General features: G+C 48.0%; 1 protein-coding gene across 1 annotated transcript in view; it reads left to right on the forward strand.

Annotated features, from left to right (window-relative positions):
- ELL (elongation factor for RNA polymerase II) overlaps positions 1-14,989 on the forward strand; it is a 181,282-nt gene that overhangs the window by 137,324 nt on the left and 28,969 nt on the right. Inside the window, exon 8 of the mRNA XM_078670140.1 lies at positions 7,672-8,161. Within this exon, the coding sequence (XP_078526266.1) occupies positions 7,672-8,161 (490 nt within the window). The remainder of the gene's footprint in view (positions 1-7,671; positions 8,162-14,989) is intronic.

Below are 14,989 nucleotides of genomic sequence, written 5' to 3' on the forward strand. Positions count from 1 at the left end.
CAACATCGCCGAAGGCCCAGATGACTTCACGGTCGCAGAGACTGATAAGAAAACGCCTGACAAGGTAGGAGAGTCTACGACCCCGAAAACTCCCACAGGGCCTCGAAAGCCAGAGGCAGACTCCCGAAAGTCTGAGCCCAGAGCCTCGAAAGGAGCACCGGCGCCGAACAAATCGACGACCGAAGCTGCATCCTCCGAAAAAGAGCCCAGCGGCTCCTCCGAGTAGGACTCCCGGAGGCCGAAGACCAGCGAAAAGCAAAGGTCATCGAAGCAAGCCCCTGAAAAAGGGCCTTCGACTTCGAAAGAAAAGGAGCCGAAGAAAGTTTCGACGTCGACGCCGCCGCCGAAAAGAGCGGCCGAAACGCTCGACGACGAGCAGGCCGCAGAGATGCAGAGAAAGAGAAGAAGGCTCGAGGCCGAAATGGAGAACATCCTTCAGAGAAAGAAAGACTTTGAAGAAAAAATTAGAAGTTACAAGATCCCCCTCAAAGCCGGCACCGACCGTCGCTGAGGTACAGGAGCTCGAGGAGTTCGACGTCGAAGAGACGCCGAAATCTCCGGATCCCTCGGAGCACGAAGAGGAAGAAGACCTCTACTACACAGAAGGGGACTACGGGGAGCAGCAGTCGAGCTACGGCTCAGGTTCCTCGACGGCCCAAGACCAGGAATGGCAGGACATCGAGGCCGAAAACCCGGAAGAGGCTGTGGAAACATAGCCCTCGAGGCCTTCGCCACCGGATGACATTGGGGCATACAATGAGGTGGTCAGGAAGGCGCCAGCAGCTTATGGAGTTAAGCTGGAAGAGGAGAAGCCAAAAGCAGACTTCCTGCTCGAGACAATGCTCCCCATACAGACAAGAAGCCAGTTCTTGCCCATGCTCAAGAGTATCACAGACAAGGGGAAGGAAGCCTTCAAGTACCCGGCTACATGCAGATCAGTAACGCCGAGGACGGAGAAGTACAAATTCTCCTCCCAAGACCCAGCTTACATCAAGGATCCATCACAGCAGATTCAATAATCGCTGCAACGGCCAGGAAAAGGGCAAACGTCCCAACAACGTCTGGACCTCCACCTGACAAGGAAAGCAGGAGGATGGATCTAACTGGCAGGAAAATTGAGAGGAACGCCGCAACGGACTGGCGGATGGCGAACTCCAACGCCCTCCTGAATAGACATCAATACCAGCACTGGGATGAGATGGGACAATTGCTCAAGCACCTCCCGGAACAATACCGTGAGAGGGCATCTCACCTTGTGGAAGAGGGGAAAAACATCGCCAACTCGTGCCTGAAGACAGCCTTGGATGGGGCAGAAACATCCAGCAGACTGATGGCTATAGGCATCACAGAGAGAAGGCAAGCCTGGCTCAGGATCTCAGGCTTCAAGGCTGAGGTCCAGAACAACATCCTGAACACACCCTTCAACGGTGAAACACTGTTCGGAGCCCCAGTTGATGAAAAGCTCACCCAACTGAAGAAGGACAACGAGACGGCATGGTCCATGGGGGCCCTGCAGTTCAGGGGGATGAGAAGGGGCACTCCTACACGGAGGCCGAACGGCAGAGGTGGAAGTCAGCGAGGAGATTCTCACCAGAGCTTCCACCAGGGGCAACAGAGTGACAGCCAAGGCCACCAGGGCCAGCAGAGGCAAAGCTGGAACTACCAAAGCAGGGGCCAGTCCTTTCGGTCAAGAGGAAATGGACGGGGCCAGAGAAGGAGAGGCGGTGAACAACCCCCCTCTAAGTGACTTCACACGGAAGAAGGTGCTCCCCCACTCAAACCCTCCGGGGGAGGAGCACAGGAAAACAAAGAAGAGAGGGCTACACGGACAAGACACAAAGGAACATGTGACGCCGGTAGGAGGAAGATTGAGATTTTTTCTCCAGGAGTGGCAAAAAAATAACAACAGACAAGTGGATATTCAACATTATGCAGTTCGGATACTGCATAGAGTTGGAAAAGAGACCACCAAACAGAAAACCAAAGAAAAGACAGCACTCGGGAAGAGAGCTGCAATTACTGCAAGAGGAAGCTCAAGAACTCCTCCTCAAAGCGGCCATCGAACGGGTTCCTTTCAAAGAACGGAACAAGGGAGTGTACTCAAACTACTTCCTGGTGCCAAAAGTGGATGAAAGTCTAAGACCCTTCCTGGACCTACGGTTCCTAAACAAATACGTCAAAACTCAAAAATTCAAAATGACGTCCCTACAAGAGGTCATCCCACAGATAAAGGCCGGGGACTTCTTGTCCACCATAGACCTAAAAGATGCGTACCTGCACATGCCCATGAACAGGCAGCACAAGCACATGATAAGATTCACAGTGAACAAGGATCACTACCAATTCACGACCCTGGCTTTCGGACTAAAGTCCGCACCAAGGGTGTTCACCAAATGCCACGCGGCGGTGGCCGCACATCTAAGAAGGAGGGGGATACACGTGTACCCCTACCTCGATGACTGGCTCGTAAAGACAAGCGCTTACAAGACATGCAAGGATCATGTAGAACAGGTGACAAGAACGCTAGCAAGCCTGGGGTTCTCCATACACTGGGGCAAATTCTCGATGGAACCAGAGCAAGTGAAGATCTTCCTGGGAGCCCAGATCGACACCGTCCAATGCAGGGTGTTACCCAGCGAAAAGAGAACACTCAGCCTACTGAGGGAGAAACGTCACTACCAGAAGGGGCGAGTTCTGACAGTGAGTACTGTGAGCAAAATCTTGGGGATGATGGCGTCATGCATACACCTGGTCCCCAATGTACGCCTAAAAATGAGACCACTCCAAGAGTGGCTGCAACAGCAATGGTCACAAGCTACAGGAAGTTGGGAGGATCTAGTGGTTGTAACGCACAGGGTGCAGGAAGAGATAAGGTGGTGGACCAAGGAGAGAATAACAGAAGGGAAACCTCTAACACCACCGGACCCAACAGTGACCATCACCACAGACGCATCACAGAAGAGGTGGGCGCACACATGAACAGGCTCAGAGTGAGGGGTCTGTGGAGCCCTACAGATGCAGTCAGGCACATCAATTACCTGGAACTGAAAACTGTGTTGCTAGCCCTCAAGGTTTTTCAGAAACACCTGTACAACCAGAAGGTGCTAATACAAACAGACAACACCACAACGATGTTTTACATAAACAAACAGAGGGGGACTCAATCGTTCCCTCTGTCAAGCTTGGCACAGGAAATCTGGGAATGGGCTATACCACTAAAAATAGACCTGCTAGCCATACAACTGCCAGGGAAGGACAATGTAGAAGCGGATTGGCTCAGCAGGCAGACTTCAGCGTCCCACGAGTGGGAACTCAACAGTCAGGAAACAGAGAGACTATTCAGGAAATGGGGCACGCCAACAATAGACCTGTTTGCAACACGCCGGAATGCAAAATGCCAATACTTTGCATCCAGGCAACCAGAGGCACTGTCACAGGGGAATGCCCTATGGATAAGCTGGTCAAAAACATTTGCCTACGCTGTTCCCCCGATACCACTGATCCCCAGGGTTCTCAACAAATGCATGAAGAGCAACATGACGCTCATCCTTGTGGCACCACAATGGGCCAGACAGACCTGGTATTCTCAGATAATGGAGATGGCGCAGGGGCCACCCCACAAGTTCTCAAAAAGAAGAGACCTACTCTCCATGGAAAACGGAGAAGTTCTACACCCAGAGCCGGAGAGCCTCAACCTCTCAGCCTGGCTCCTGAGGACTTAGAGTTTGCACACCTAAAACTACCAGAGAGCACCCTGCGGGTGCTGCGAGAGGCAAGAAGGCCCAGCACACGCAAGTGCTATGGGGAAAAATGGAAAAGATTCACTCAATGGTGTTGCAAGAAAAAACTCCATAGGAAACTGACCAAGGAATCCACGGTGCTAAGGTACCTCAAGCACCTAATTAAGGCTAAGCTAAGCTCATCCTCGCTGAGGGTGCACCTGGCAGCGATTGTGGCATACACAAGAGGAGAAACAGGGAGAAGCTTCTTTACATCCCAAGTCGTAAAAAGATTCCTAGAAGGGGCTAAAAGAATAGCGCCACCAAAGAGAATGCCGCCACCGGCCTGGAACCTAAATGTGGTACTGACTGAGCTCATGAAAGCACCTTTCGAACCCATCCACAAAGCATCACTGCAAATGCTGACGATGAAGACTGCTACCAGAAAGGCAATCACCTCGCTACGAAGGGTGAGCGAACTGCAGGCACTCACTCTGCAGGAGCCCTACATCCAGATACACAGTGACAGGGTCGTGATGAGAATAGACCCACACTTCATGCCAAATGTGGTGTCAAGGTTCCACATGAATCAGAGTATTCAGAGCCCTAGCTTCTTCCAAAACCCCACTACAAGCGCTGAGAGGTCGCTCCACACTCTAGACGCAAGAAGGGCTGTGATGCACTACATCGAAAGGACGAAGGAACACAGGAAAACAAAACAGTTCTTCGTATCCTTCGCAAACAGTTACATGGGCAAACCAGTGACTAAAAACACCATAGCTCGATGGATCGCACAGACAATACAATTCTGCCACAAACAAGCTGGCCAGGAGCTAACAGGAGGGGCACAGACCCTCTCCACCAGGAAGAAAGGAGCAACAATTGCCTTTCTGGCCAACACACCAATTCAGGACATATGCCTGGCGGCAACATGGGCTTCAGTGCACACTTTCACTAAGCACTATTGCGTGGATGTACAAATGAACAAAGAAGCACAAGTAGGACAAAAGGTGCTTCAACATATATTCAACAACCAACGCTCATCTTCCACCCAACCGCCACAAAAGTAACGAAAACCGCTACAAAATCTATGCACAGCATAGTGAATCCAGAAAGATTCACGCTGCAAAACGAATAGTTTCTTACCTGTCGGTGTAGTTTTGCAGCTTGAAGATCTTTCTGGATTCACTAGCGAACCCACCCGCCTCCGCCAGAAAGATGAGGCTGGAGAGGAAGGTGGAAACACATAGAAAAGAAAGCAAGTTGAAGCTTACAAGGTACGTGAAAAGATACGTGAAAAGAATTGCGTTGAAAAAACGATTAACAAACATAGCCATGGATTCACTACCAAGACAGAAAAGAAAAAAGACAGAAAAAAGAATCCAAGGTGGCGCCCAAGGGTGGTAGCTTCCGCCGGAAGCGCGCCGACGTCACCGAAGGTACACCAAATGGTGGGACGTCGACGCCCACCGGGGCTACAACAAAAAAAAAAAAGAGAAAAAAGACTACGATTTCGGACCCAACCACCAGGAATATGCACAGCATAGTGAATCCAGAAAGATCTTCAAGCTGCAAAACTACACCGACAAGTAAGAAACTTTTCGTTCCTCAAGTCAAAACAACTTGCAGAGTCCGGCTCCAACACTAGATGGCAGGAGCATGCAAGTAATATGCTCCTTTTTGTGTCTGTGTGAAAGCCAACAATCACTAGTCGTCTGGACTAGTGTCACGCTGGCCTTTCGGCATACCGGATGGATGCAACGTTTACAACACGCACTAGCAAGACTGGTACTAGGACTCCCCCGATAAGCCATAATATCCCCACCGGCCAGCAGCGATTCACAAAGCAGCCCCAACAAATTACCTTACCGACCTATTTTTGAAGTAGTTCCCATCCAGGCCGCTTCAGTCTTCTCGCGCCTTGTTGCTAATGTTCCTAGGTTTTGCAGAAAACGCATAGGGGTGGCTGATGCTTCTCGGTCATACGGGCCAGAGGTGGAAGAACCTTCAGATTACCCTCTGAATTAAATGAACCCATTTGCCATTCCAAATGTCACTTCTAGCACACCTCTTTCTGATCGTAGTTTTATTTCACTCGCCTTGTCTTTTGCTCTTATGGTATTTGCATAGGTTATACAATTCTGCCAGGTTACCAATGCGTGAGATTTAAAAGAATGTATGCATCACTTTGTGTGCTGACAAAGCTTTCCTCTACAGCTGTTGAGCTTCATTTGCCACCCACTACAAGCTGTGTCTTTACAAAAAACAAGCATTTGCAGAGCCAATATGTCTGGCCTACATTCTGAGTCCTGTCTTAAATAATTGTGAAATGGTTGCTGCAGTGAAAAAATAAACAGAACAATTGCCATCTGTATGCTATGCAACGCATCGAAGTTAATGATTTTATCTGTGATGGTTCATTCTGCTTTTGATATGCCAAATCGTCCCCTCTGCGTTGCATTTTAGGCTCTCCAGAGGAGGTAGAGCCAATGGCATGAGTTAAGAGGGTAAAACTGCTGCGACTGATTCACAGCTCACTGTCTATTTGTTACAGAATTAGTAACAATAGATAGTGTAGAAAGCTGCAGCATAAGCCAGACCTAAATACCTGTTCTTTGGCAGTACTTATTTTCGTGTATTGTGCAAGTGACTTGCTTTTGCTCGTGTTGGAGTCTAGCGCCATCTCGTGGCGTATCAGGGAATTCTACTTTCACAGTCGTGTTTCTGTGCGTACTTACGGTGTTTGATAGGCAGATTGTGTATTTTTCAATTGTTTTAACTTGAAGCGTTTGTATACTGCGATAAACCTAATTAAAATGGGTTGTCTTTCCGTGTCCTTAGTCCAATCTATGCTATATTTTCCCGACTGCTCTCTTTACTCAGTGATGATGAAATGAGCGGATTCGGTCTTATGGTGTTTCTCGGCTCCTCCTTCCCTCTGATGCCAGTGTCAAGTGAAATATACAATAATTGGTATTGTTTACACCTGTGTATATAAAATGAGAACATATTAACTTGTGTTCAACGGAGATACTTCAGTGATTATCGGTGTACAGAAATATTGCGTGGTAATCTTGTTTTGTTGCATTTATATAGCAAGCGCTCAGTACCCCTATGTGGGGTGCTGAATCGCTTGCCCACACAGACAACAAGCTATACCGTAGGAGTACAAGCGTGTGCTAGGAGGAGTGATGATAGTGTTGGACGTTTTCTGGTGTTGTGCGTAAGTAACCAGAGAGATGCTCTCACCTTGAGTAAGAGAGAGAATGTGCACAATGTCCATGGACTTGTACTCTAGAGGTACTTTTAGAATACCCAGAGTATGTACACCATTCGGTACCGATCTAGACACAGACACCCACTCTGGCATTGTTAAGCAACCAGGGCGTACGTTTTCTAGTTTGGACTGGGGGCGGGGCTGGGAGGAGGTGTCAGTGTTGTGCTTGCCTGTGGGGTGGATTGTGAACTGAAACATATATGCAGCTACAATGCGCCATCCTAGTCCGAGTGGCCACAGTGTGCTCTGCGTTTACACTTAAAAGGAGGGTGCGGGTTGATCACAGAAGGCAGATGTATTAAAGGTAATACCTTTTGTTGCGGAATCAGACTATATTAATAGTGCAGACCCTAAGGGTTTTCTTTTCTAATTAAATTTTTTGGGTTGGGGTGGGGTCACGACATGCAGCAGTATTTGTGGCTATATCATTTAGGACTTTTGAAGAAAAGACTGTTCTAGAAGTTCATAAAATAAAAACCATAGACACTCCTAGCTTTTCGGTGAATGTTGGAGAGATGATTAGCTTTTCTCTTACAAAGTTAATGAAATTCTAGTTCTCGCGTCTATTAGAAATTGGTACATTTCTTCAATGAAATTCAAGTCTCGCATTATGACAAAGGGTATTTAGGATTTTTGTTGACTTCTGGTAATTGTATGTTTATTTTTTCCAATCAGAAACGAAACCAGCCTTTAGAACCCACAGACCCAGTTATCCACAAAAAGCCAAGGATATCTCACTTCACTCCAAGAACTCAACCTGCTCTTAATGGGAAACTGAACTCTTCAAATGTGAAGGAGGTCCCCTCATCGACGGCGCTGCCTTCTGATTCCGTCAGCTCCAGCTCTCACTTACCAGTATTAGAAATGCTGCGGTCGCAGGATCCATTGTCTGATGTTAGCAATGACTCCAATCACAATGGCAGAGACTGTGAGAGTCAGGAAGTCACAGAACGGCTAAGCCATCCTGTGACGGCAACCTGCCCTCCAGCCAGCGACCAGAACTGTAGCTCAACACACGGGAAGACCAAGAGAAAATCTAAAAAGCACAAAGAAAAGGAGAAACACAAAGACAAGAAAAGTGACGAGAAGCATAAAGAAAAACAGAACTGTGAATTAACAAAAAAATCTGTCTTAAAAATTGGTAGTGGACCAGAGGATACCTTAGGTATGCATGAACATTTTAAGAATTATCATTGTTTTCTTTTAATTGGTAAACAGTATATGATCAATATGCCAAAACCACACTTTTTTATTTTTTAGGCTAGTTTTGTCTTGTAAGTAAAACACCCTAAAAATTCTAATTTTCCAACCCAATTTGGTGAACTTGGAAGAGTATCTGTATGAAGTCTCCACCAGGTGTCGAAGTGGTGGGTTCAAGCCTTTGAGTATTGGGGTTCTTCTCGAAGTATCCATAGCATAGTCTGAAATCTACAACACCTTCTGACCTTCTCCGCTGGACTCCACTGAAGTCTGTCCTGTGTTTAGGTGCAGAAACATCACCTGATTTCCAGCTGTTCCAAGCAAAGGCTGGAGTCTCTTTGATACACTTTTAAAATTATCTTATTTTCAGAGCTCAGTTCATCAGGAAGTTGCTAACTATGTGAGAAGGACACTGTCTTCTCATCACTGGCAGCCAGTGAACAAAGGTTCGTAAATGGTGCGAGACAACCTGTGCTCGCTTAGTTTCTCATTGCCCACTCAAAATTTTAATGCTAAGCTTTTGTGTTTCTAATTGATTGTAAAATAACATTGAGAACTACTGCAGGAAGCACTTTGTTCCCACAAGCGCAGACAATATAAGAAAAATATGCATGGCATCAATGTGGTTAAAATAGAAACTGCTGTTAGTAGTGAGAAGATAAGCTTAAGGACTTGAAAAGGACAGATGGCAGAACTGGTCAGGCTCCAGATGTGCTGAAAGGCTGAGATGTGGCTCTCCTGGCCTCATCTTTTAAATTGCAGAGCCCAGTTTTCTCGTACACAGGCGCATCTTCCACCATTGTGAGGGCAGCAGATGGTGTTGACGTAGTGTGTATTTTATTATTTTCAAAAAAATCTATTGAAAAAAAGGGCATGTTACATAGTCACAGCAGTGGTAATCAATTAGTCATACACAATAATCACTGAAAACCTCTTCTCTGTGTACACACTACAATTCCTGGAAGACAGTGTTCATTACGTGACATCAAGGCCCCCCACAATATCTTCTTGAGCTCCTGGCGGCTCACAGATCTCGCCTCTGTAAGTGTTCCAATGTTCCCAGACTTGCGTCCATTTCTTCGAGCTACTCCTAGGATCCATATCGTTGGGCCGGTCTGCAATTCTCGGCGGGTGAGAAGCCCTCCAAAGCCTTTTGATGTTTCGTTTGGCAATCATGAGCCCAAGTGTGACCCACATTCGTTCCCTGGAGTTTAGATCTGTAGTATCCCAAATATTCAAAAGCGATAACTTTATATTGCGGTGGATCTGTTGCCCTAATGCATCCTCCATTCGGCCTGTCACCCGTCCCCAGTACCCCTGGATAACAACACATTCCCAGAGTGAATAAACGTGCCCTCCTACCCGTATTGTCGTACACAGCATCCCTCCGGAACATAACCCATACAAACCAGTAAAGGCCCTGACATATAGGATCTGTGAAGTAACTTTATTTGGACCAGTCGGAGCCGATAGGAAATGGTCACCTCACAAGGGGAAGCCACTGCTGCCTGCCACTCTTTGTCCTCTAGACCAGCGACTTCGTGATCCCATTGAGCATGCAGACGGGTCAGAGGATCCGCCATATTACTATTGAGATTCTTGTGTTTGAGGGTAATGGCTTTTTCTGCAGGTCCCCGTCGAGAACCCTATCTTCAAGTGAAGAGGAATCCGGGATATCGCTACCTCTCCGAATAACTGCGAGCAGGGCGTGTCTGATTTGAAGATATCTGAAGTATTCAGACTGGGTGAGGTCGTACTCCTGCAGCAGTCGGGAAAAGGGCACCACATCACCCGATTTCCATAAGTCACCAACTCTAGAGATACCTATGAGGTCCCATTTGTCGAAACCCTTCGAACGAATCATCCTACCCAGTTGTTCACAATACAAGAAGGGCATGGCCTGAGTGATTCTACTTTTCCTGCACAGTCTCCTGTTGGCCGCCTTCCATATGGTAACTGCATGCCCAGTTGGGCCAGACAGGGCAGGTCCAAAGCAACCACCTGGGAGGAGCCATCTGCCGATTTGAAAGGCCGGATCATCATGGGATCTGTAGGTGCAGTGGTTAATGGCTGTGAGCTTGGCAGCCCAGTAATTCTAATATCTGGGAGCCCTATACCCCGTCGAACCAACCCCGTGTGAGTTTGTGTGTGGCGATACGTGGTGGCTTTCCGTCCCACAGGAGATCCCGAACAACGCCATCGAGGTCCCTAAAATATGCGGCGGAAACAGGAAGCGGAGAGTTCTGTAACGCGTATAGCAGTCTGGGAAGTGACATCGTCTTGAACAGGGCTGCGCCCCCAAGAGAGTAAACGGGAGCGATTTCCAGTGTTGGACATCGGATTTAAGATGCACCAAAGGCGGCAAGAGATTTGTTTCATGGAATCTGGAACGATCTTTGATGCAGTGTGTATTTAAACACTGGGTATACCCATCTGCTGAACTACTTTCTCTTGCTGTGATTTCTATCCTGGATTGGAAGACTGCTTTGATACACCAAAGGTGACCAACTTGTTGTGGGGGCTTCTGAGGGTTAACTGACCATGACAGTCTTCCTACTGACCAGGATCTCCTGTTGCAGCAGCAGGGGAGGGGCCTCCAGCCGAACCTGTCCACTCACCGCCTTCTTGCGTGGACATTGAGCGGTGACAGTTGACAGCTTTTGACCTTCCTGTTGAAGTCTGTGAGGTCATTGTGGCAGATGGCAAAAAAATGTGTAAATACCTTACAGAACGGTGTGTTGACTCTTTGTGTGCTTCCCTGTCAGATGTACTTTTTATTCTCTCTTCCCAGCAGTGCTCTGGGCACTATGATGGGCTACCTTTCGGCCCTGTCTGCTTTTTTCGCTGCCGTATCAGCCATCTCTTTTCAAATCCCCTCTTGTACCAAGATTTTTAAGGGGCTCACCAATAGGTTTCCTCCTTTGCCTTTTATTATGCCCCAATGGGACCTTAATTTGATCCTTACTTTTTTGATGTGTGCACCATTCGAACCTCTGCACAATTGTCCCCTCCGCTGCTCACTATAACCTTTTTAATGATATTCATTTCTGCCAGGAGGGTGAGTGAACTACAGGCACTGTCATCTCAGCCTCTTTACCCAACCGCCTTTCTGGACAAAGTAGTGCTGCACACTAGGACGTCTTTTCTGCCGAAGGTAGTAACACCTTTCCATCTGGCCCAATCGGTTACTCTGTCCACTTTCTATGCGCCTGCATATCCTTCCAAGGAAGAAGAGCGTCTCCACCGTCTGGACCCAAAAAAAGCGTTATTGTTGCCCCAGTATTGGAACTTTCATAGATTCCCATGCTTTTGTATCATTCCCCGTCGTCGGAATGGGAGTCTCGGTAACAAAATAACATAGCAGTAGGTACAAAAGAGAAAGAAAAAGGGCTAGGCCTCATTCCCTTTTGTAGCATATCCGCCTCTTTTTGTAAAAGAGACCAAACTAGGCATCAGCCAATCAGAAGAGCCTCACCCCATAGAACCCTCCTGAAGGAACCTCAGATTTTCTACTGCACGTTGTGCTTAGGGAGTCTCCTTTGAGCTCTGCTCAATCTCTACAGTTTTTCTTCAGGTTTGCTCTTCAACATTGTTAGCTGTCCCTTCCAGGATGTCTGATAAGGAAAAGAAGAAGGCCCTTTTCAAGCCATGTTCCACCTGTGGCAAGAAAAGATTATTTGTTGAGGATAAGCATAAGGATTGCATCTACTGCCTCTATCCTGATCATAAGGCTGCGGACTGCAAGATCTACCGCACCTTTTCAACCAAGACCCTCCAGGATCGTGAGGGTAGGCTTCTTACATGGCTCCAGAAGTTGAAGTCCAGAAAAGACACAGTCTCCAGTGACAGTGAGGACTCTTCATCAGCGTCATTGTCTAGAAGGTCAGTCAAAAGGGGTAGGGGTTCCCCTTCTGTGGAGCATCCTTCTAAGGACTCAAAAAAGACCCCCAGAGAGTCTGAGAGCCAAGGTCCAGTCGAATCTCCTCACCATGGTGAAAAGGACCATCTACGCCTTCAGGTATGAAGACTGATCCAGCCTTCAAAAAACCCTCCTCTCAGTCTTCTGGAAAGTCTGACAGAAGTTCCACGTCGTTGACGATGAAGGCGTCGTTGACGAAAGCTTCGAAGACGAAGGAATTGAAGCCTAAGCTTAAAATGGTACCGTCGACGGGCTCGTCCACGGGACAATAGACGTCGACGGGATCGTCGAGGAAGAAAGAGTCGTCGACGGCAGTAATAGCGTAGACGATGAAGACTTCGACGACAGCGACGAAGATGTCGACGACAGCGACGTCGGCGACAAAGTGTTCGTCGAGGGCTACGACGACAACATTGACGACGACTATGGCAGGAGCATCGACGGTCTCGTCGTCACCGACGACGCCCATCTCGTCGTCGAGTGATCTTCCGTCGACTAAGCAGACGACGGCAGTATTATCAGCACAGTCGACGATTTTATCGTCTGAGAAAAGAATTACGATTTCTATGACTAGGATTACACCGGACATGACATCTCCTAGGAGAGTTACCCCCTTACCTCCATCTCTGCTTTTAGAGGAGGATGACGATCAGGACTCATATGGCTATGCAAACAGTCCATCCCAGCTTCTGGTTAAATGCCAAGAAACTGATTCTGACGGAGAGTGCAACCAGGAATGTGGTTATCATCATATTCTGCCCAGCCACAACAGTACTCGAGACAAGACATGGTGTCTGTACCATCATCTTTCTTGCAGGACCTTCACAACATGCTGCAGGATTACAAGTCTAGATGTTCACAACCTGCTGCTGTTCCAATTGCGCAAGCCATGCCTGTCCCTGCGGCTACAGTAATGGCTGCTCCCGAATTGCCGGCCCAAGTGTCATCTCAGCCACAGACACCGGTTACACAGGAGCCTTCGATACCAGTGGACACCCATGATGATTCCTCGGATGAGGATCAAAATTTTTAAGACAGGACGGATCAAGGTACAGAATGGGATGAATATGTCATCCCAGACCCAGCATCTCCATGTCCGGATCCTGTACTCCCCGCCAGCGGATATAGGGGGGGTTTCATAAGCTAATGGAGAGAGCGGCTGGCAGATTCAAACTATCAATGCCTTCTGTTGCCACCGAATGTTTCTTATATGATTTTAAAGAACCTTATAAGAAGACAACAAGATCTATCCCTATTGTCCAGTATCTTTGGGATGAAGGCCTTAGGCAATGAAGAATCCAGCGACGGTGGTCCCTGTACTACCGCGCCTCGATGGTCCGGTGTCTTTGACGGGACACCCAAGACCGGACTCGATAATTTCACAAGCGGCACATAGGAAGTCACGCAACCCCTCAGCTCCTTTGACAACTCCTTCAGATAAAGAGGGCAGGAGGTTAGACAGCGCCGGGAAGAGGTTCTCTTCAATGGCGAGTCTTCTTGTGCGGGCAGCAAATGCCTTGGCAATATTGGGCAGATACGATAGCCAACTGTAGTGTGATGTTTCGCCATACTTGGATCAACTTCCTCCAGAGTCGAAGACAGAAGCTAAAAAGGTTTTGCAAGAAGGGGAGGCAACATCAATGGAAGTCATAGACTGTGCCATGGACATTGCCACGACGGCTTTTCGTTCTTTGGCTGGGGCTGCAGTCCTTCGTCGCCAGGGATGGCTTAAGGCGACTTGGTTTAGACCCGAAATCCCGAATAAGATCCTGGATCTACCTTTTGATGGAGAGGCATTATTTGGAAAATTGATAGATGACACTCTCCAAGATATTAAAAAGGATACTGAGACTCCTAAGTCTCTGGGTACGCTTCAGTACCGTAAAGCTCCTTTTAGAGGTTCCAGAGGCAAAAGCATCACCCTCAGAGGCTCTTATCAGCAGCTAAGGTACTCGTCATATGGCTCAGGTTCGCAACAGTACCGCCAACCTTATCAGCAAAGGCAAGGCCAGTCATCGAATTTCTCAAGTCCTAATAACAGAGAGAAGCAGGCTCGCCAAGGACGTGGTACGTCCAAGACACAATAGCGGCCTCCTGGCTCTTCCTACTGTACCCACCTCCGCAAGATCATCAGTAGGAGGCAGGGTGTTACAATACCTTCAGAATTGGTCCAAGATAACATCAGATCGATGGGTGCTAAACATCATTCGAAAGGGCCATACTTTGGAATTCACGCAAATCCCACCGTCCAAGCCCCCTGCTGCCATTCCATCAAAACATCTGCGTCTTCTACGGCTCGAAGTTCATCAAATGCTCCTGAAGGGTGCTATAGAGCCGGTCCCCTCCGCCCAAAGAGAAGAAGGATTCTATTCCAGGTTCTTCCTGGTAAGGAAGATGCTAGAGAAATGGCGCCCCATTTTAGATCTCAGGGAGCTCCACGCCTATCTCATCTCCCTGTCTTTCCGGATGGTCTCTCTTCAAGACATTCTATGTCTCATCAATCCAGGGGATTTCATGGCCACCCTCGATCTCGAAGATGCGTATTTTCATGTGCCGATTCACCCAGCACACAGAAGGTTTCTACGATTTACAGTAGCCAAGAGCCACTTTCAATTCAGGGTTTTACCCTTTGGTCTTCGCTCAGCCCCGAGGATCTTCACAAAGGTGCTGGCACCAGTAGCAGCGTTTCTACGGAGGAATCACTTTCAGGTCTTCCCTTACCTGGACGATTGGTTGCTGAAGGCTCCGTCCAGGGAAGCAGCGAGGGAAGCGGTCGACGCATGTACAAACCTGTTTCGGAACTTAGGTCTCACTTTAAACAAAGAGAAGTCATTTCTGGTCCCGCCCAGGACAGCATGCTTCCTGTGTGCCATC

This window comes from Lissotriton helveticus, chromosome 12 (genome assembly GCF_964261635.1).
Source record: "Lissotriton helveticus chromosome 12, aLisHel1.1, whole genome shotgun sequence".
Lineage (NCBI taxonomy): Eukaryota > Metazoa > Chordata > Amphibia > Caudata > Salamandridae > Lissotriton > Lissotriton helveticus.